Below are 21,491 nucleotides of genomic sequence, written 5' to 3' on the forward strand. Positions count from 1 at the left end.
CCTCAACTTTAACTTTTCTTTTACAGCTGGACTACATTCCACATACGATCCGTGGGATTGCGTCAGTTTAGTGGACATCTATCCCCACCACCACCTAATATTAAGCAAAAGGTGTTAATCCTCCTTCTTGGCAGCCGCTATAGATAGGTTGGCCATGTGCCACACTAATCCTCCATTTAATGATTGCTAAAGTTTGTGCTGTTCTTCAGGGAGATCCAGTATTCAAGTGTTTGCTGACACATGAGCCAACAGACCACACTTCAGATGGGATCCTTCAATTCAATGTATGCCAATAAAATAATAATAAATAAATACTGCATGTGCCTGACAAACCTTATCTTGACTATATCGTTAAATTACAAGAATAGTAATGATTGAAAGTGTTTGGGTGTGATCCATAATGACCATATACATTTATTATAACACGACAACATCTACTAATACTGTTGAATCCAATGCCTTCATACTGAGTGAAGGAGCTCCATATTTGCTAATATAAAATAGAAATCTGTGAACAACAGCTGGAAGCCTCGTAATCATCAGCCATTCTTTAAAGTGAGCTTCTGGCTCACTATTATGTTTTAAGTGTCATTTCTTCCCTAAACAGAGCCTCTGTTGTTTTCAGTGACATGCGTGTTGCGCTGCATTCACTTAATGAAGCATGCTGACTTCCTCACTCCCCAGTGTGCCTGCACGGCCTCTTGGAAAGACTGGAGTGTGAGGAGGAAGGAAGGAGGCTATAAAAAGGACACTAAAAAAGAAAGACTGCAACGCAGGAGAGTCGGGCAAGCGGTGCCCTGCTTGGCTTGTTTACCACAAGATCTCCCTAATGTGGAACTTTAAAAGCTCAAGTGTGGCTGATTTGCTTCGCATGCAAGAAGGTGTTTGAAAACCAGTGTGGCACAAACGTTAAGCTGGACCTCGCTGTGTCTCACCAAGTGTTAACCAACGTCTGTGACTCATGTGGTCGCTTCACAATTGTATAATTGAATAATGGCTTTCTCGAGCCGGTTTACTTTGGAATCTGTGTGCCGCTACATTTTCCAACATACTATAATCTTTTCTCCCAGATGTGTAATCATTTCTTACTAGTGTCTCTTCGTTCGCCTACAGGCGTACTACCAACCAATGTGTGCCTCTTTTAGTAAATATACAAAAACTCCTTCACTCAACTGGAGGTTGTGCAAACCAGAAGAAAAATAAAATCCAGTGCGATGGTCTGTGATGGAGTCAAGACACGGTGCCGTCTCGGAGCCCCGTGAGAGCAGACGGGAGCAGCGGACCACATGAGAGAGGCTGCGATGGAAACCCCTCTGCACACACTGCAAATCAAAGCAAAGCCATGAAGTGTTTTTCCACACACGTTCAAGAGCCGGGGAGGGATGGACCCAGACACCGGTGCACTCTGGTCTCCCGTGAAGGTCCTGAAATTAAAATGTGTGCTCTGTGTATAAAAGAGGTGCTTTGAACAGAGCCGTCGGCATTATTAAATTAAAGGTGGATTGATATTGGTCGAAGATGGACGAGAAGACTTTACTAAAAGTTTTAAAGAAGATTGAGCTGAAACTAACTAAACAAGTCTAGAAGGATCATTTTTTGATTTATTATACTTTTTGTTTCGTTTTTAAAAGAGCTGATGTGAGAATGTGCAGCGTCAGCGCTCGGGGTGACGTCTTTCCAACACCGTCTCCTACAAAATGATGTTCCGGAAACTTATTTTCTCCTGGATTACGGTGGAAGTTTTAAACATGTGGTTAGCTTTGTAAAGTTAAAAGAAACGAAAAGGCAACAAAACAACTTGTTTACGTTTCGTAAAAGATTGTGGTTTGGCTGAAAATACATTTGGTGAACGGTGACTTTTGATTTCACACGAGACACGAGTGAGTCCTGACATTTCAAACGTAATATGGGACAAAACACTTTTCCCTCAAAACTAATTAACAATGTCATTTAGATGTATGGGAACGTAATCTTTAGGAGAGCACGCTGCATCTTTCACATTCCGACATCTCCTGTATTTATGGACAAGCTTGCTTCTGTACAGGCTAGTTTTTGATACAAAAACAGGACCGGCTTTGATAGCGAGTGCAAATATTGACTTCTCTTGGACGATTTCACTGCGGCCTGGGGCTGAAGCGACGCAGACCTCCCCTGCTCCCCACACCTGCTGTGGCTGCCGGACTTATTTACACCGGCAATAGTTGGAAAAGTCTGTACGAGGCGCAGGCAAGCCCGAGATGCACAGGGCTCACAGGCACACACACACACACTCTTCTCTGTTTTATCTCCAGCCCAGAGTTTTTGAGAGTCTGACAGGGGCTGCTTTCTTGCTGAGAACTAGGAGTCATGCCAACAGTCTGTCTAACCCGAGCTTGAATTTCTACACGCACACACCAACACACACAACAGCCAAACAAGCTACAAGACTTAACTGACATATTCAATAATTTAAGACATCAATATTGGGCAAAACCTGACCTGCTTCATCTCTGCGGCAGTTTAGAGTTTCAGAGGCTTTTAATGGATGTGCCGAGTGCAGGTAAAATCCCCGCGAGCTACACATTACCAACATGGAAAAGTCACACCGGTCCACTGCCGTGCACTCTGGAGAGAAAACACACTCACAAAAGGGAAAAAGACTCAGGATGAAACCTTTGCAGGTCTTTGACGTTTTGTCACAGCTGATAAAACAGTTTTACCGTCTTCAAAGCCGGCTGCACAGAGAAGGCACAGTCCTCTCGGAGGGCCTGCTATTTTCATGAACCATTTAATGTGGCCTCCAAAGACATTTATATAATTTATCATTCTGAAGCACCAGAAATCCCCTTCGCAGACAGCATGCTAGAAACCCTGTTTGTTTCCTGTTTTCTTTCCCCTCCAACCAAAAGAAATCCAAATAAATCTTTTTTTGAGGTGCGTTTGAGGGATTCAGTGACCTGAACTTTCTCATGGGGGATCCATATCAGCAGCGCACACACCGGCTGCTCCGCTTAAAACAAAGTGGATTTTCTTCCCACCAGTCTGTTTCTGTGTTTGTCATTGCCGTTTCATTTTTGTCACTTTTGTGTCTCGCCCAGTCGGTAAATCAAGTCAATAGCTGTACACCCCGAACAGATTGCTTCCCCGAGCTCCTCTCGCTGAAGCAGCGAGCCTTTGAGCAGCATGAAGAGGCGATTGGACAGAGCAGAGGAGGCGCCACGTTGGTGAGGGATAAATGTTTCTGTGAATCATAGATTATTTGTAAAAGGCAGCTCTGCTCCTGAGAGAAATCAAACAGCGAGACAGGTCTTCTCGGCAGGGAAAGTATTTTTGAGCAGATATCCGCCGTCAATTAGAGAATACATTCTTAACCATCACTGCAAGCATGGGGGGAGATCTCATTTGAAGTGCAGAAATGGGGGAAAACAAAATCCTGGCAGCCGGAGTGCAGACAGCAGCACAAAGAGGCGATTTGAGTGAACAATTATTAGGCCGCACTAGACTTGACTGGTTTGTGTGCACATGGGAAATTCTTTAGCACATGGCAATTAAACACGGGTGGGTTGTGAAGGGCCTTGAACATGACCCAATTTTGTCATCAAGAGATGGCCAGCAGTGCCTTCATGATGTTTTGGTGACTTTTGCGTAATCTGTTTTACAAGCTTTACTCTTCTGTGTGGATGTAAAACTCAATGAACAGAGATGCACAAAACCTCGTCACAATTAGTGAGAACCGGATTTTTCAGTAACACATGTAATGGATTACATCTTATGAGCACAAATACACGATTCCATTTTTTATTTGTTCATATCACAAGGGTTCAACACTTTGGGAATTCAGCTGCAGCCCAGTTGGTTGGGTACATTTGTCTTTGTTTTTTTCCACGTGCACTTCTATTCCAAATATTTTCCTTACTTCAGGTTTAATCCCTTTGTATGAAGTTAAACTTCAAAAGCACAAGTATAACACAAACAGAAATATAGAATTAAATAAAAGAATACCTTAGCTCAGAGTTATCAGATTAAGATTTGTTCTACGTTGAGCATAAATTATACATCTCAAATGGACCGCTCTGACACCAGATCTGGCGAGGCATTAGCAGTCTTGGTGCGAACGAGGGAAGTCGTTTCTCCACTTCCTCTCGTGTTGACTTTGGCCAGCACTCGCTAATCCGAGAACAGGCCAGAGGGGAGCAGTCTACCTGGAGCAGACTGTCAGCAAACTATAAAGAGCCAAACGGAGTCGGAATCCATTTTTCTTCTCTTTCAAGCCCCTGACCTTTGCCCCTTTGCACTTGCAAAACATCTTAGCCTCTAAGTGCTATTCTTACAAGCCAACACGTAACCGCACATTTATCCAAAAAACTAAAACTTTGCACCACTGATCTCCCTCAGGCTCCCTTCATATAACGACTAAATGTGCACAGGCTTCTTCAAAACTAATGCAATCAGCAAAGCCTGCGAGCATAAACATTATGCCCAATGCAGCAGGGCAGTGTTCAACCCAAAGCTGTGCACGCTGACCTCTGTCAGCACCGCGCCCTGCCTCACTCAGGCGCCACCTCTCAGGCGGAGCTTCATATCCGGCACACTGACTCCGTCTTGCCACCGGCAGCTCAAACACGACCAAGAAGCCACAACCACAACGGCTGTGAAGCCAACACAGAGATCTGAAAGGGCGGTGATGAGTTTCAGCTATCTCAGTATTCACTCTATGATTTTCCACGGGTGGGACAAAGAATCCAAAAACGAAGAATACATCAAAACATCTGTTTGCAAACTTTCACCCAACTCGTGCAGAATAATCCAAATCGAATGTATCCAGACGGACGCTCACTACTTCACAAACAGGCCTTTTCACAAAAACTTGAATATTTCAACACTTCAGACTCACAAAGACGAGCAGCGTGCCGGCGAGCGTGTTCATCCAGAGGTGTTTTAAATGGTAATGTTTGAGTGAAACAATGTGTTTGTTTTTAATTCACTTAAATATCAACTTCAACAGGGATTGGCCATTTTAACTTAGTCGTTTTATTCAACGCAGCAGCATCGTCGTGAACTGCAACTGGATCCACGGCTGGCAAGATGTAGATTTATGGGTATGACATTCACAAGCAAGAGTGCCTCACTTCCTATGGGACTCTGCATTTCTTTGGTTTAAATCTTGAGTTGCACTGAGTTATGTCGTGTTATTCCCTGTTCTCACTCAGACGAAACCTACACCCTCATATTATTGGGACCTGACATTTGCAGTAACGCAGACGCTTTGCCCGCTCCTGCCAACTGACCTCCAGGTTCATAGGTGGGATAGCCAATAGTGCAGCAAGAATAACGAGTACACGATCGAGTCCATTCCACCGGGTATCTGACTGCAAACCCACACGTGTGCAAGACTTTCCTTCTCATTTATTATGTTACATGAAAGGAAAAAATATGTTGAAGCTGACAGCGAATGCATGCTGAGGCTGAAATCCAATAGTCAATGTGGGCGTCAGTATGTGTATGAAAATATATTCCTCATAAATTGATATTACAAATACATTTGGCGCAATGGGAAAAATAAACTAATGTGGTCTCCATCTAACCCTGGGCACCAACAACACTGTGGCAAGTTCAAACTACCGGCGTGTCATGTCATATTTAATCAGCTCAGATGTACGTCATGTCTTGTCAGCAGCATTCTTTCCTATGGACGTTTTTAAAAAGCCCTTTAGTGGCAGCAGAGGCCAGGAGAAGGCTGGGAAGGTAATTTGTTCTGAAGGTCAAAGGCACGGTGATGGATCCCTGACTCCTCTTCTGCTGCTTAGCACCGAGAGAGATAATCTCCACCTGAAGCACTTCAGATCCGTCATGCTGACACTTATCTGCTCCGATGGAAAGCTCACCTACAACCTTTTTCTTCAGAGAATGACAATAAGAGATAACCTTGACTAAATACCTCCAGATTAAGTCCTAATCACTCAGTCGTGTCAGTCAATTTTCCCACCAACTCTCACTGCGGTTTGGATGCTTTCAGCGTCTCAGTCTGCTGCAGCTTCAGACGATCCATTCATCTGCACACAACCAGTGAAAACACTTGGGGGGCGTACTTATGAGACAATAAACATTTACAGTGCGTTAAAATTTAAGGAGCAGGGATGTCTCTAATTAAGCCACTGGCTGCATAATTTATCTTTGTCCACCAACAAGTGGTAGTATGGTCGCTCAGCTGGCACTGATGAAAGCTACAAATAGCATACCACCTACACTAGAACATCCAAATATATAAGATCTATTTCAACACCTGCAGTCAGGTATACGCCCAGAATCTCCAGCATGTGATGAATGTATCCGGTGCACGCTCTACCTGCAGCTCACATAGCAGGGGTCAGTCCAGTGCTGTGTGGAATGAGTGGGAGCTGGCAGTGTTGTTGAGAAGTTAACTTTGTGTTTCAGTAACAAGTGTGTGAATCCTCCTCCCCCCCCGAGATGTGAAGCTGCTTCAGATAGCAGCAGGGCTCAGGGGAGGCGGCTCATTAACCTGGATCCTCACAAAGCCTCGTCATGTGGAGCGGTAGAGACTCACAGAGGTTATTAAATGGAGGGCAACTGATTGCAACGTATTAAGGAGAGACACTACAGGAGAATAGGGTAACATTTTAACTCATAGATATCATTTAACATGTGTAGGCACAAATAGACAAAGCTAATAAACACATAAATTAGTATTTTGGATGTTTTCTTTGCACAAATCTGAAAGAAGAAATGTTATAGAAGCAAAAACTCATGAAAACGTTGCCTGTAGTTTCTCGCCTTAACGGGTGCCAATAAGATTCAAATGATATCAGTGTTTACACGAATCTACACGAAGAAGACATGACGCACACACACCTCTCAGATGGGGCTCGAAAACCTAAACTTTGTATGCAAGGACACACACACACACACACACACACACACACACACACACACACACACACACACACACACACACACACACACACACACACACACACACACGTATTGAGTTGAGATAAAAACCTGTATAAAAACAAGTCGTGTATATTACCACAGTAGGGGATTTGGGTCATGTCCTAAAAAAAGACATTAATATAAATGCATTCATGTGAGCACTATGTAGAATACTATAAAGGCAACTTCGCTGACTTTTTGTGTGTGTGTGTGTGTGTGTGAAACACGCGCGTGTGTGTGTGTGTGTGTGTATAAAGGATCATTATACTGTTTGCAAAGAAAGTGTCTAAAATATGTATGAGGTTTTCTGATTTACAATCTCAGTATGCTTAATTCATTAAAAGCTAACGCCAGCGCATTGAATGCACATAAACAAGTGAACAGCACGAGTCCAGATGAACGTGTCAACAACTGAGAAGCTTTCTTTCCGTGTGCACCTGGAGAAAAAACACACGCAACTTTAAATCCTTAGAAGTGTTCGTTTAACTAGTTTAATGTTTGAACACTGAATACACAAACTCAGGGTAAAGATTGAGGGATAACACACAGAGTGTAATCTATTCCTCACAATTATTATTAAAAAACACAACCATGTGATAAAGAAATCCAAACCTGGAGGCGTGATGTGTCCAGTTACTGTTGCTAAACTGATCATTACTTCATAACTGTCTCCTACTCCCACCTTTACTTTACCATAGCCTGTCTAATCTTACACAACTATAATATAACTGTCCCTTAGTCAAAGTAAGGACAGGTCAAAGTATGTTCATTTATAAAAAAAAAAGGTCCTCGATGAAGCACAAGCAGTTCACATCATAATTATGCCACGGTGTCCCAAACTGTCAATCTAAGATGACACATTAGGCAAACCTATTTTCAGGCAGCCATCAGCGCCGTTTATCAAGCTGTCGAAAATTACAATTTAACCAGCCGTCTAGCCCGTTCGGACCATATCAAGTGACCGCTCAATTCAATTAAAGTGCAGAGGGTTGTCTGTCTCACTGCTGTGGCTGACACAGCTGTTTCTAGCCTCTCTGCATCAGATACAAGGGGAGGCCTCTGAGCTCAGACCAAACTCTGCGTATCGATCCATCTTCAGCGACTCAAGACGCAGTTCGAGCGTGTTCCTTCACAGGTATGTCGAACTGGCAAGTTGCCACTTCCCCCGGGCACCGTGCTGTTTGTCGGAGCCAAACTATTTAACTGCATGTTCTAGATTAATTGCACGCTCAAAAGGAAAGAAAGAAAGAAATTGTGGAGAAAATTGAAAATGGTTGGCTTCAATCCATTTATTTCATGCGTTCTCCATCTGCTAATTCAGAACATTTAATTTACCAAACCACAATATCATCAAAGACCTTTGCCACTGGTGGTAGATTGAGTTACAGAAGCTGCAGTGAAGCACTGTCACGCATGGCTGCACGTTTCTGTGGAACCGCGTGGGATTATCCGCAAGTGTGCATATTTTGTAATAAAGTTGTGTCCTCGGGTGTGCGACAGCGTGTTTGTTATGAGTGCACATGGGCTCAAATGTTTGCTCGGTGTGTTTATTACCCTCTCAGATCCACAGCATGACTCATATTTCATGTCACATTTAGCACAGCTTCGAGGACGAAGAGCCGGCTGGCAGAGAACAAGTTCCCTGGTGAGCGTTGGTGTGGGGGGCGGGGGGGGGGGGGGGGGGGGATCGAACGAGCCCACAAGATCTCAAGCGAGACGATCTTGTATCTGAAAGTGAACATGGAGGGGGACAGTGAAAGGAGGGGAACGCCTGAGGGGGTTTCTTAACTGACAAACACACTGGACCCCAAGAGTCCGATTCAACCATTTGGAACGCTTGGTTTCCTTTGAGGCCGGCCTCATGGTGTCGCCCCGGGGGAGTCAGCGAGCACACATCATCTGGCCGCCGCTGGCAAACCCTGCCTACCTCCATCACTTCTTCCACTTTGAGAAATCGCCTGAATCCCTCCCTGCTGTCTTTGAAAAGCTTCACAGATCGCTTGCTTGTTTTTGCTGAGACTAAATGAAGAGAACTCATCTAGAAGACGAGCTTCTGGTTAGGGAAGCTTCAAAAATCACTTGGGGGGGGGGGGGGGGGTCAGAAAAGGGGGATGTTATTATATTTGTTTTTTAAAAATGGTATATACTTTATTTCCTTAAAAAAGGTGCATATTCACATATGTAGAGGACAACAGTCCTGTCTCAAAGCCCTGATACATTTGCCCAGTTGGAAACCAAGACCAAGAGCTCGTCATTTATTTCCGTCTGATCAACACGAGTACGATTCACACACTCTTTAAAGTGGATCAACATTTACTAAATGAGATGCCATCACCTGTGAATCGTGACCTGTGAAAATGAGTTTTGCCTTCTAATTTTTGCTGAGAATCTCTGGGCATTAGAAGTTTGAGTGCAATGCATCTTGGTACATGTAGGCACTGCTGGCACGGCTCCGGGAGCAGGAGAACAGGAAAGCTCTGCTTCAACCGACTACATTTACCATCAACTCTGATTTAAAGTGTCGAATGTTCCCTTTAAGAAGTGAACACGACATGCAGCAGCTCTGTCCGTCTGTGGACAGTAAATGATGCAAACACAAAAGACATCTTTTTGATGATGCCCATGAATGATGGCAAGTCCATAGGAACCAACGTTTGCATGCCAGGCACACACAGTTACAGCTTCCTGCCTCCTCACGTCCCAATGCTTCTTTTTTCTGTGCACACCAGCCCGTTTTATTTGTAGTGCCTGTTTCTATTAGGCTGATGGAGTACAGAGCAGCAGCATCTGTGCCCCTAACCCCCCCATCCTCCATGTCTGCTGGTGCTGAGAGGCCTGGGGCACAAAGCCACAGGCGGTGGGGAGGGGGGGTGTAGGAGAGCGTGTGGGGAGCGCCTCAGGGGTTCCTCTTTGCTCGTCTGGAGCCCAGTATTTCCATGGCACTGGTGAACGCTGGCATTGTCGTGCTTTACTGGTGATTTAAAATTAATGACAGACACTGGAAAAAAATATTTCTTATATTCAAAAAGAATAAAATCAGAATGGTTTCACGGAGACGGGCATCTGGGGCTCAAGTGTGCTCTAAATCAGAGATAATGTAGGTTTGCATTGGACATTTTGCTACCATCATGCCAATAATGCTTCACAAATAGGAAATATTGACTACATATCAAAAGTTTAAATCGGGGGACCTTCAATAAGACATTAAAAAGGAGCCCTGTGGAGTTTTCTTTTAAACAAACAAGTTATGTTTACATCCATAACTCTCTAAAGCGACACATGTATCCTTCAAGTCTAATAAAAGTCTTGAATTGTTGTTCTTTTATATTTCTGCCATCACTAACGTCCAGAGGGTTTTAAAATGTTTATAATCCAACCTACATTGTTTCCGAGCTCGCAGCGTTCTTCTTCACTGCCTTTGTTGGAGCATTTCAGAATATCTTGACACGTTCCTGCCACCTGAAGTTCAGTGGAATAATCTCAAAACATCGACAGGAAATTGCTTCGCGAGATAAACAGGAACCCACTCGGAGAAAAAACAGCTCCACAGCGCTACCAGAGGTCAGAGTGGACATTGCAGTCGCATAAAAATCTCCATATTGAACAGTAGACCAGCTGTTCCACATGGGTGTCACATATGAAAAGGTCCCCCTTGTCTGTAAAGTCTCTTTGAATATTGGTGGGGCAGAGATATGGGTGAACTTAAGCCATCACAAAGGAGACTTCAGTGGGAGGACGACTGAGACTTCCAGTCCAGTGTCAGAGGGCACCAGCAGACGAGGCAGAGAGTTTGTGAGCCGTCTTCTGTGGAGAATATGCCACCCAGCTCGAGGTTACAGGGCAATGGAGGGACGGGTAATGTTGTATCACCCCCACTAAAGTGACCCTTAAAGCTGCAGACACAGATACTCGCCAGGCTGCAGATTCTTCTTTATGCTTTTCCTCAATATTTAAATAACAATCTTCATCGTTCAGGATAAAAAGACGGCATCTACACGAGCAGACCTTACCTCAAACGTCCTGCCTGAGTAGACACAGCACATCCAACTGTGATCAAATAACTTGATCGAGCGCTATCTTAAAAGGCACAAAACCACACTGGAACAACTTTTCTCGGTCTCTTGAATCTCATTGTCCAACTTTCTGCTTTGATGAAGCCGAGAGTGCAATGAATCCTAAAGGGAGGACGGTCGTTCTCTTTAACGCAGCCCGTTTTTGGAGCAAATGCATGTCGAATAAAAACAGGAGACAATTATTTTATTCATTTGTGGGGTGTGCCGTTATGTTGCGGTGATGGAAAGCCCTTCATTTAACTCCAAGTAGTAACCGTAGAAGCAGCCAAGACAGGATCTCCAAGCTTCCTACTTTATTCCACACAAAATGACGATTGGAGGATCACCGCCAGGAAATGTTCAAGGACACATGAGACGAACCATTAGGCACGAGCCTTTCGACTCCTCCATTCCTTTGGCCCTGTCCTCGTCCTCCCAGCCTGAGGTACTTCAATCTCCAGCAGAGTGCTGTTGTGACATCGCTCATGTAAAAATCATGTCATCTCTTCTCCATTCAGAGTGTCCCCTCAGGTTAATGTATAGTAAGAAGGAGAAAGAGTCCAAACCCAGCAGTCATTAGCAGTGCTTTCAGCTGGCATGCCTCATCATCTGCTATAAAAACCTGCAGTGTCAAAGGTATAAAGACCATCTGTGCTATTTCCAGCATCCTGCCCTTTATACTAAACCTTGTGTAGGAACTGAAAATTAGAGCAAATGCACCGCTTCTGATGATTCATCGTGATAAATCACGTCATGTTCATTTATTAGGACTGAACTGAAAGAGTCGAGCTTTTCATGCATAAACGATCCCTGCAAAATGTTTTTCACTGAGTGGAGAACATTATGCTCATGATTTACATGCAGATACACTTTTAAGCAATTTACCAGCAATCAAAATCATTCACCGTCGCCTCCAGGCGAAGCTTACCAGGCTCCAGCTTTCGTCTCGGGCCTCAGTCACTCACAAAAGGCAGCCTAACCTGACTCACCTAACTGAAAGCAGCTGGCCGCAGTGACTACCTGGAAGTCTGCTTAGCTTTACCTAGCACTCAGTAATTACATGGCCATTAGGCCACCTCCCAGCACCAAACCACACAGAGGGATACACTCAAAAGCTGTCAGTGATTAATTAGCAGTTGCCCACTGAGTTGTAGGATATCTGAGGGGATTGGAACAACTGGAACTGTATCAGGCCACTGGGATTACACACTTTGTGAGGCGGAGAGGGGGGGGTGCACTGATTAGGTTGAGAATTGTGTGACTACGTGTGCGTGTTCACCTCTGCGGAAGTGAATCAAACCTGGACTTGACTAAGCAAGCCCAATATTGCTGCATCTGCTTCTGGTTTTATTTTTAAATCTTAAGCTAACAGCCGGCTGATGTGACCCCCTGCTGCCCTCGCTGCTGTGACAACCCACGTCGGGTGTTTAGTGGGGAAAAACAAAGTCCCGCACATTACAAGTTGTACGTTTTCTCTAGAGCACGTTGGCCGGTGTTTAACTGTCAGGCTTTTTGAAGTGTGAACTTCAAAAAATGCTGCCGAGTGAGAGAAGGGGAAATAGGGGAGGGGAGGGGAGGGGGGGTTTGAGGTGTATGGGTGAGTAAACAGGGAAAGAGCAAAGCACCAGTGTTTGCTGACTGCACATTTTATTACAGTCCCATTAAAACAACAGGCCCTGCTAGGAATGCAGATCCCAGGGGAGGAGACGGTACACCGAAAAATGAAACGCAAAACTGCCAAAGCTGAAACAATCATTAGAAGGAGGCGCGCTTCACGGTGTGGCACACGGAGGGGGCGTGACTTCAAACAGTTCACACCAAACGGGTTTGATGGGTTCGCCGCCCCCCTCTAGACCCAGGACTATTTACACCAAATGTATAAAGTGACAACTTTTTTTCTTGAGTTCAACATGGAGAAAGGGACTAACATTTTCAAACCTTTGCACACCAACGTTGTCCAGAGTGACTGTCTGGACAAAGTGTCACAGCCATCCATCTAATATTCCTCCAGTTATTACAGTTTGGACCAAAAGTGGCCCGACACTCACATCCCTGAAGCCGTGAAGTTAATGTGGCCGAGAACAGCCTCAGGTTCAGACCCAATCACAGCCAAAGCGCGAAAATGCTTTTAGTCACTCAGAAGCGAACACACACCTGAGAGCGAAGTGGCAGCAATACCAGACACTGAAGAATAATTCACCTTCATTAGCAAAGACTTGTATCACCGTGAATAAAAGAGACTTTCAACTCTCTCTTATGAACACGCTACGACGTTCCTATGATTCAGAAACAACCTATAAAATATCCTGCAGCTATGGACCATTGCTCGGTCGTTGCAACCACTCCATCTTCTCTGACAGCAATAAAGTGAAGACTGTGAAAAGCACATTACGGTCCTCCTCTCGACTTCCACATCTGAGCCACGGGCTGCCTCCTCGACAGAAGGCAGGATAAATATTAAGTGAACCCATTCAGCATTCATATAAAGCTCGTCCAAAGCTTCAACAAAGGACAGTGGAGAATAAATACACTGCAGATCCTTCTGCGTATACTGATATAGGTTTTATTTAACCACTGCACATGAACTAAGTGTAATCACATTTTGGAGAGCCAGTTTCCAAGATGGAGCTCGGTGCCGCCTCGGTTTCAGCGTCGTCGCGCTTCATTTGATGTGAAATGTTTTCATTGTTTTATTTCTGCCCTTTACAGAGATGTGGTGGGAGAGGATAAATAGCAGACATGTGAGAGAGATTGAGAACAGAGAGCAGCGTGATTGTGAGAGGCTCATTACGGTTAATACTTCCAGTACTTGTGGCTCATTAATTTAGGCATTTCCACTCAGCAGATGAGTCATTCGCAATTGATAAACCACTTGTGAAAACTGAAAAATGCAGCTTATTCATTGAGGATTATGACTTTCACCAGCCTTGATTCTTTCACCTACGTCTGATTGTGATGGATGTAATAATCCCCGTGTTGTATTCTGCACGTGGCTGCAGGAGGGAATCTTTCCAGGGATCCTGCAGCTCAACGCAAGTTAGATTCAAGACATTTTAAGGCCACTCAGAAGGACATTTAAGACTTGATCCAGATGTAATTTTTCACTATTTGGTTGCGTGTTTATACAATATATATTTTAAAATAAATCTTTTGATTTTACATTGAAATCTTACTTCCCATGTCTTTTGAAAGATTGATTTAATACCAATTGAATTAATGTATTCAATGCTCTTAAGGATGCACTGTCTCCACAGAGAGGTCAGAGGTCAACGACAGAACAGTCCCTGGCTTCAGTAAGGACTCAGCTTCCTGCCCAAGGACACTTCAGTCCTGCAGCACAGATGCTTTCTGACACCTGGATTGTCCATCCACAAATCCAACCACAAGGCTGCTCTGCACAATGTCACAGCGACGACCTTTCCGTCGAGGTCACCTGCAGTGTGTTCACACTTACTGTATTACATCCCCAGCTGGAGTTGACTGAGGCGGTGATGTGCACAGATCCCTCTGCATCAGACTTTCAGAAGTTGTGAAAACATGTCAGTTTCCTGCAGCGTGCAGTCGGTTACACAGACAGCAGTCTGCCAGAAACAAGCGTCATGTTCACGTGTGCCTCATTGAGAGCACATGTTACTACCATGCACAGTTACGTGTTGTATACAAGACACTAACACTTCCGTCTGATCTCAAGGACTCTTTTTATCAGTGAGCATAGTTCACATTCAAAAAAGCACAAAATGCGACCCTACACGCATACGTCTCGTGGAATCCCAAAGACACTCACATGTCCTCGCCGTCCTCTGCATGCATCTCCAAAATGTCAACTTTCTTTATGAGCTGAAACATCTCCGTGTTCAGCTTTGTAGCAATGCATTCTTCATCCAACGGGGGTTAACTGGTGGTTTATGTATCTTAAGAAGAAGGATCATTTTATCCACTAATTAAAGAATGCTTAATTATGACGTTTATGTGACTACTTCTTAATCCAACAGAGACTTTATGCTACTCCTTTAACCTGCTGATAAGATACAATTAATGGAGATTGGAGACCTTAAAACATTCTTTGCCATCTGAACTTCACATACTCATGAGGGGACATTCTGTATTCATATCGTCAGAAAACACCTTCAGGTGGGTTTTTATTACATTTATACAGCAGAAATACATTTTCTATGTGGCAGCATTGACTCTTTTCTCCCAACGATCCCTGGCGATGATGCACAATAGTAAATGGTATGAAGTCAGAAGAAATGTGATGTTACGGCTCTCACTGTGCAGCATTCCCTCAAACACTGACTCTCTAACAACCTGGACTCCATCCCAAAGTGATCAGAACGCTGAAGGAATAAATGTTTCCATCTACTGGTGGGAAATGTGAATTTCAACATTTCTTTTCCAAGTGAGCAGACAACACCACAAGTCAAACCTCTCAGCACTTCTATGTATAGGCCGCTGTTAAATACCTTTCTCTCTGTTAGGTGTAACAGTCAGCTGTCTGCATCCTTCACAGCAGACCTGCTCCAAACTAACAACAGCAAACTGTGTCTGATCATGTTCCAATGAAATTAACTCAAGGACCTGTTCAGAAAGCTTCCATTCATTCTAACATCAACTCAAACAGGCTTAACCTCACACACCTGCAGACACACACACACATGTCCACAGTGCATTGGGAGAAAATGAGTTGTATTTACCTGGAGGGCAGCTGCATTCAGGTGACGCTTGTCTCGCAGTCCGAATCTTGACAAAATGTTCATAGGAGCGCTGAAATAGGAAAATAATGCCATTTTTATTCATATATACATGATGCTTTCAATACAACTCAAGTATTTAGGGGGGATTTTTTTAATTAGCGTCAGTTTAAGGGCAAGCAAAACAATTAAAAGAGACAATCTCACCTGAGAGAGCAGCTCATCCACTCGTTGTTCAATCAATGAATTAAAATCATCCATGGAGTAGCCGGGGGCGCGGATCAAGGTGTGCTCGTCATTCCCACTCTCCAAATCCACAACCCGGTTCTTAATATCAGCTGTGTTCATGCTCAGAAGAATGCAAAAGGCGATGGACGCCACTGAGCATAAAGACGAGATAATGTTCAGCACTGTTGTGCGGTAATGTTGTCGCTTCTGAGGCGCCACTTCTTTCTCCATTTCTTCCACGCACTTAGATGCTCTTCTTGCCTCCGCGATCTCCATTTAACTACAACTACACGCGCGTGTTGGGAGCAAACTGCATCTGGCGCGCAGTCACGAATGTATGGCACACCGACTGTTCTGCGTGTGTGTGCCTGCGACGACGCGTTCACGTACAGGGACTTTGTGGTGACAGCGACAGAGAGATGAGTGGAGCCCCAAGTCAACCTGCACTGACTGCTCCTGCAAACTTGTTGCACTTGCACAGTAGTCTGCTGCAGAGGAAATTGCTATTATGCACAATAAAGTCGAAAGAGAGGCTGGGGAAATGGAAGGCAGCGCGCATGTAGCGGAGACAGCATTACCACTCGGAGTTTATCCACGGTGCAGGCATGCTCCCCCTCATTACGGCAACAACACGCCTCCAATCTGTCCTGACTGATTAACATAATTTATTGACCCGCTCCTTTTGCGCTTTTACAGTCGAGCACAATTGCCATTAGTTGACATGAAGTGCAGTTATATTGTATTCCTGTCAGATCTTAAACGGAACGCTGCGTAAAGAGGCAATTAGTTGTTGCAATTCATACAGAAATAATTGTTTTACTATAAGGGTACTGCAAGAGAGCAAACATAATAAATCATTCATGGGATTATCGTGTTTTCAGCTGCAAATGTATGGCAACGGTAACATTGTTTTTGGCCATGGCGCTGCGTAAAAACGCACGAAAATCTTCGGTTTGAGTGGATAAAAGCAGTCAATAAAAAAGAGAAAAGAGCACTTCTCATATTGACTGTGTTCAACAGACCTCATGCAGAGAGAATAGGAAAGTCTGTCCCTTCTGCACCGTGTGATGCCTTGAATTCTGATAAAATGTTAGTTAAAATCTATTTTTGGATTTGGTTAACACAGTAAGCAGATAAAGCACAAAAACTATCAGTGATTCACATTGAATGACGCTGCAAAAACTGGGAAATGGGGTAGAAATCCCTCCAACAGCTGGTCCACCGAAGAAACTCCGGCAAGTGAAGAATTACTCTAAATATCTTTGCACTTTGCATCAACTCTACTCCACATTCATAACCTGAGCAGTGTGTCTGGATGGCACAATGATAATCTAACGTGTTGACTAGTCTTACATAACCATGCATATAACAGTGTTCTCTTTGTTAATGCATTGACTGCAATCTGTCTTTCTTTCTTTTTTGCATATATCTATCTTCGACAGTGTTCACTCGTTTCAAGATGCCAAAATGAATTTGAGTGACTCTGAATAGAGAAGTCATTTTTCATATGCATTTTTTATGGGGAACAACTTCAAATCGAGCACATTTTTATCAGCAATCCTTAAGCACTTTAAATACATTAGTTGCCAGTGACAGCAAGGCACTGAAGTTATTGTTGTGTTGCATAATCTGCAGGTTTAGCTATTCTCATAACGCTTCACATACTGAAGGGAAATCCAAGAGATTTGAGAAGGTAAATACCCACAGGTGATTTAATCTTCATGTAAAAGACTGGTTGATTGGCAGCACCTGTATAACTTTACCAACTGTATAAATGTGCATTTGACTAAGAGGAACTTAGAAGAGGTATTCATCTAGGTGTGAGGCTACAATTACTGTCCTCACAGTTCATTATCTCTGTTTGTTCAGGAGTGTTTTGTTATTAATCACATAATTAGTTAAATCATTTATAGGGCTATAGAGTTTCCCCTGCAACTGAAAATCCCACAGGTATCAACATTCATCATGTCTCTGGCTTCGTCACATCTGGTTTATTTCTGTTGTGATTTATGCAGATTTAAAGGCTGTGTAAATAAGAAGTATATATATTTACAAGTGTGGTTGTAACCCATAAAATATATGTTTTAACTCGAGTCATATTATAATCTGACGCCAGATTGCAAACAAATATTTCTTTATTACAATTATTATTATGTGTACTTCAAATGTAGCCGAGTATCACAATAAAATGGATATAATCCAATGTGGAGCGAAGGGTCTTTACGTATTCTTTAAAGCGTTGGACGCCATCTAGTGGACAAACACAGAAATGCAGTTTGACTTTGTGGATTCCTTAATCCATCATTTAACATGTGTGTGTAGTAGAATCTCCATGACAACATCCGTGTGTAGTTCACGAGGTCAACGTTTCCTCAGTGTGTGTGTGAGAGTGTTTGTGTGTACATGGTTTATACCCCTCCCTCTCTCTTTTGGACATGACTACAAAGTGACAGATGGAGTGCTGCGACAAAGTCACGTTGCAAAACGCACGAGCCAACTGCCACTTCGCATATTCAGCATATAAAAAAAAAAACCTGGAGGAAAAAAAAACAGTTTCTAAAAAAATCATAATGTCGCATTGACTTCTTTGTATAAATATATATTTTTAAGCGTCTCCTCCACTTTATGCAACATTACTACAGGGGGTTTGGAATCCTTTTTAAGCGCAAAATGCGCATCATCACCCGCAGCGTCCTCGCCTTGACAACCGGCCCGCATCAGTAATCCACTGGTGTTTATTTTTAGAAGCTCTCCGGCCGCTGCGTGCTCCTCTCGTTGAACACACATCCCATGTTCCTCCGGTCAATAATTCATATGCTGTAGGCCTGCAAGAGTCACTGAGCAGGCTGCAACCTCTCCGAGCCACAGGACGCCGCACTGAGTGCACCGCCTGAAGAGCGATGCACCCCAAAACCATGAGGCTGCAAAACACGCAGCAAACCTGCAACAAACCGGCCAAATCTGTGAGGTGAGGTGCTCCATTTATAATAACGTGTTTTGGGAAGGAAATATTGCAATAATGTTTGGACTTTCATGAAGACAACTCAAAATACTCGCTGCGACCGGCTTGTTGTTTTTTCAAATGTTACATTTACAATGGAATTATCTGGTTGTATTTATTTTTTTAATTGCGCTCGGACTCACTCCTGCTACTTTTATGCTGTTTCTAAAATGATATCGGTTTAAAAACAACTGTACATGACATTTTATTATCTTTGTGAAAAAGGTAGAAAAGTGCTAACTCAGATTCAACAACTGTCTGACAATATTCCTTATGATGTTATATTCAATGTTATCTTTTTATCTTGTATGTAAGCCTTTTTGCATTGCCCTGTGTTTCTTTTATACTTTTATTCATGCATGTATATGTCTTATGTAGAATAAAACATAATTGCATTTTTGTTGAAAGTGTAAAACCTGCCTCGATGTCCAGGAAGCCCCCCGGGCCTCAGAGTGTCCAGACACGGACCTTCATGTGCACAGAGTACCAGGAGAGGTTCCTTCCCCCAACCTGCTACACGACCGTCACCTCAAGCTCCAACCAGAAAGACAAGTACCATCCTCTGAAGGGCACGAGCGCAGACCAAAGCACCTTCAAGTGAGATCTAAAGTCTTTCAGTGAACCTGTGGATAGTTGAGTTCACAGGTCACACAATGACCATTCACAACCTATAACTACACTCTGCCACCGAAAGCAGGGACACAATTAAGAAACCTTTGTCACGCATGGACGCTATTAGAGCGGTCAGAAACTATAATAATGACTTTTTTGAAATTCCATGACTTTTCCAGGATTTCCATGACCGTGGGAACCCGAAGCACATTATTTACAGAGCATAGGGAGAATTTTGGAGGTTGAAAATGTTTTTGAAACTCTACCCCTGCGTGCCTTTCAGAACCTTCTATGTGACACACAAATGGATCAAACAACCACCAAAGTCCCTTCAGCCGCAGCAGCCGCCGCAGCAGCCGCCACCGCAGCAGCCGCAGCCGCCGCAGCAGCCGCAGCCGCAGCCGCAGCAGCAGCCACAGCAGCCACAGCAGCCGCAGCAGCAGCCACAGCAGCCACAGCAGCCACAGCAGCCGTCACCGCCTCCACCACCAGACTACCGCAAACGCATCGTTCCACAGTCTCTAGCGAACGAGGTGCCACCCAAGGTGGAGGACTACACATCCGTGTACAAAAGTAAGCAATTTAAACATCAGCATCAACTTTGCAGAACAAATAATATACACATAATGACTCAAAATCCACTGCCTCTTATTTCCAGACGATTTCCAAGCATGGAAAGTAAACAAGCGGCAGCCACATAAAGTAGCCGACACCTTGAAGGTCAACCTAGGATTAATCATTCCAGACAGTGTTCCCAAAGACGCAGCCAACTCCAAAGCAGTCCCACAGGAGCAACAGCCGCAGCCTTTTGAAAGCAAAACCAGCGACAGATGTGATTACGTCGCTCATCCAGTGCAGCCCAGGAAACGCAGGGAGAAGCCCGTGTACCAGAGGAGAGGTCTACCGATGGAGCGCGTCACCACCTTGAAGCCAAACGAGGCTCGGGACATAAAAAAAGAATTATTTGACGAAGCCAATGAATTCTTTGAGAAATTCAAGACCTGGTCCCTTGAAGCCCAGTTCCACGGCCGAGACAAAGCCAAAGCAGCGGCAGAGCCCAAGCAACTCTCCACGACACACGCAGACTACACGGCACACAAGTGCCAGCGCACCAAACCAATCCTGCCGTCCACGGAGACCGGAGAGAAAAGCAATGAGCCCTTCCAAACTACGACGACCATGATGGAGGATTTCAAAGCTTGGGACACACCGAAAACCAAGAAAACCACCTTTACACGCAGCACACCGAAGCCTGAGAGCTGCAAAACAAGCCCCACGCCTCGCAGCCTTCATCCCAAAGTGAAGGAGACTGCAGTCGGCGATTCCAGCCAGGAACGCCACCAAGGAACCTCAACGCCCTGCGGAGGACGGAGCGATTTCAGGCTTGGACTGCGTCTCCCCTGGAACTAAAGAACGCAGGACGCACTGGAAGAGCTTTCAGGGGCGAGGAGTGACTTGGGCCGATGGGGACATTCATGAGGAGCCCACTCCGGCCCACCAAATAATCAGCTGCATGGTCTCCAGCAGCAGCTGAGCCACACATTACCTCAGGTAGCTTCTACTTTGCAGCAATAAAAGCCATAAACAGCACTATGATTATGTAATGGCAGCTATTTTTATACTATTAAGCGCCTCACTGACACTCCCCAGCACAACTCTGAGTGTTATGTCATCTGCTTAACTCAAGGCTTTTCATATTCTGTTCAGGAAACACACAGCTGAATGTGGTTCATCACAACCACGGTGTGTAATAGGGCTGCGACTGCCGCGTATTTTTATTATTGATTAATCTGCATATCATTTCTTCAATAATCAATAATCGTTTGAGAATCCCGAAGCAGAGAATATTGGAATGACTTTAAAATCGATTAACAAAATAGTTTCAGCTCGAGTGTCGATGAAAAGGCTGCAGAGCCATCATTTAATAATAACTTATAACAGTCGGGAGTGAAAATTGTGTTATAAACGCCAAACAAT

At 44.1% G+C, this 21,491-nt stretch overlaps 2 protein-coding genes across 7 annotated transcripts in view; one reads left to right on the forward strand and one right to left on the reverse strand.

The window, feature by feature from the left end:
- The window catches only part of col25a1 (collagen type XXV alpha 1 chain), a 126,996-nt gene extending 110,565 nt beyond the window's left edge, over positions 1-16,431 (reverse strand). For all 6 annotated transcript variants that reach the window (XM_029455084.1, XM_029455085.1, XM_029455082.1 and 3 more), the window contains exons 1-2: positions 15,881-16,431; positions 15,677-15,746 (exon numbers count right to left, since the gene is read on the reverse strand). In XM_029455084.1, coding sequence (XP_029310944.1) covers positions 15,677-15,746; positions 15,881-16,177 — 367 coding nt within the window. In that variant the 5' untranslated portion in view covers positions 16,178-16,431. The remainder of the gene's footprint in view (positions 1-15,676; positions 15,747-15,880) is intronic.
- A 3,503-nt stretch (positions 16,432-19,934) lies between these two features.
- Positions 19,935-21,471, forward strand: LOC115023958 (stabilizer of axonemal microtubules 2-like). The gene is made up of 2 exons (XM_029455328.1): positions 19,935-20,087; positions 20,173-21,471. Exon 2 carries the CDS (start codon positions 20,421-20,423, stop codon positions 20,922-20,924), a length of 504 nt encoding a protein of 167 aa, XP_029311188.1. The 5' UTR covers positions 19,935-20,087; positions 20,173-20,420; the 3' UTR covers positions 20,925-21,471.
- Positions 21,472-21,491: the final 20 nt, after the last annotated feature.

The sequence above is a fragment of the Cottoperca gobio genome, chromosome 18 (genome assembly GCF_900634415.1).
Source record: "Cottoperca gobio chromosome 18, fCotGob3.1, whole genome shotgun sequence".
Classification (NCBI taxonomy): Eukaryota; Metazoa; Chordata; class Actinopteri; order Perciformes; family Bovichtidae; genus Cottoperca; species Cottoperca gobio.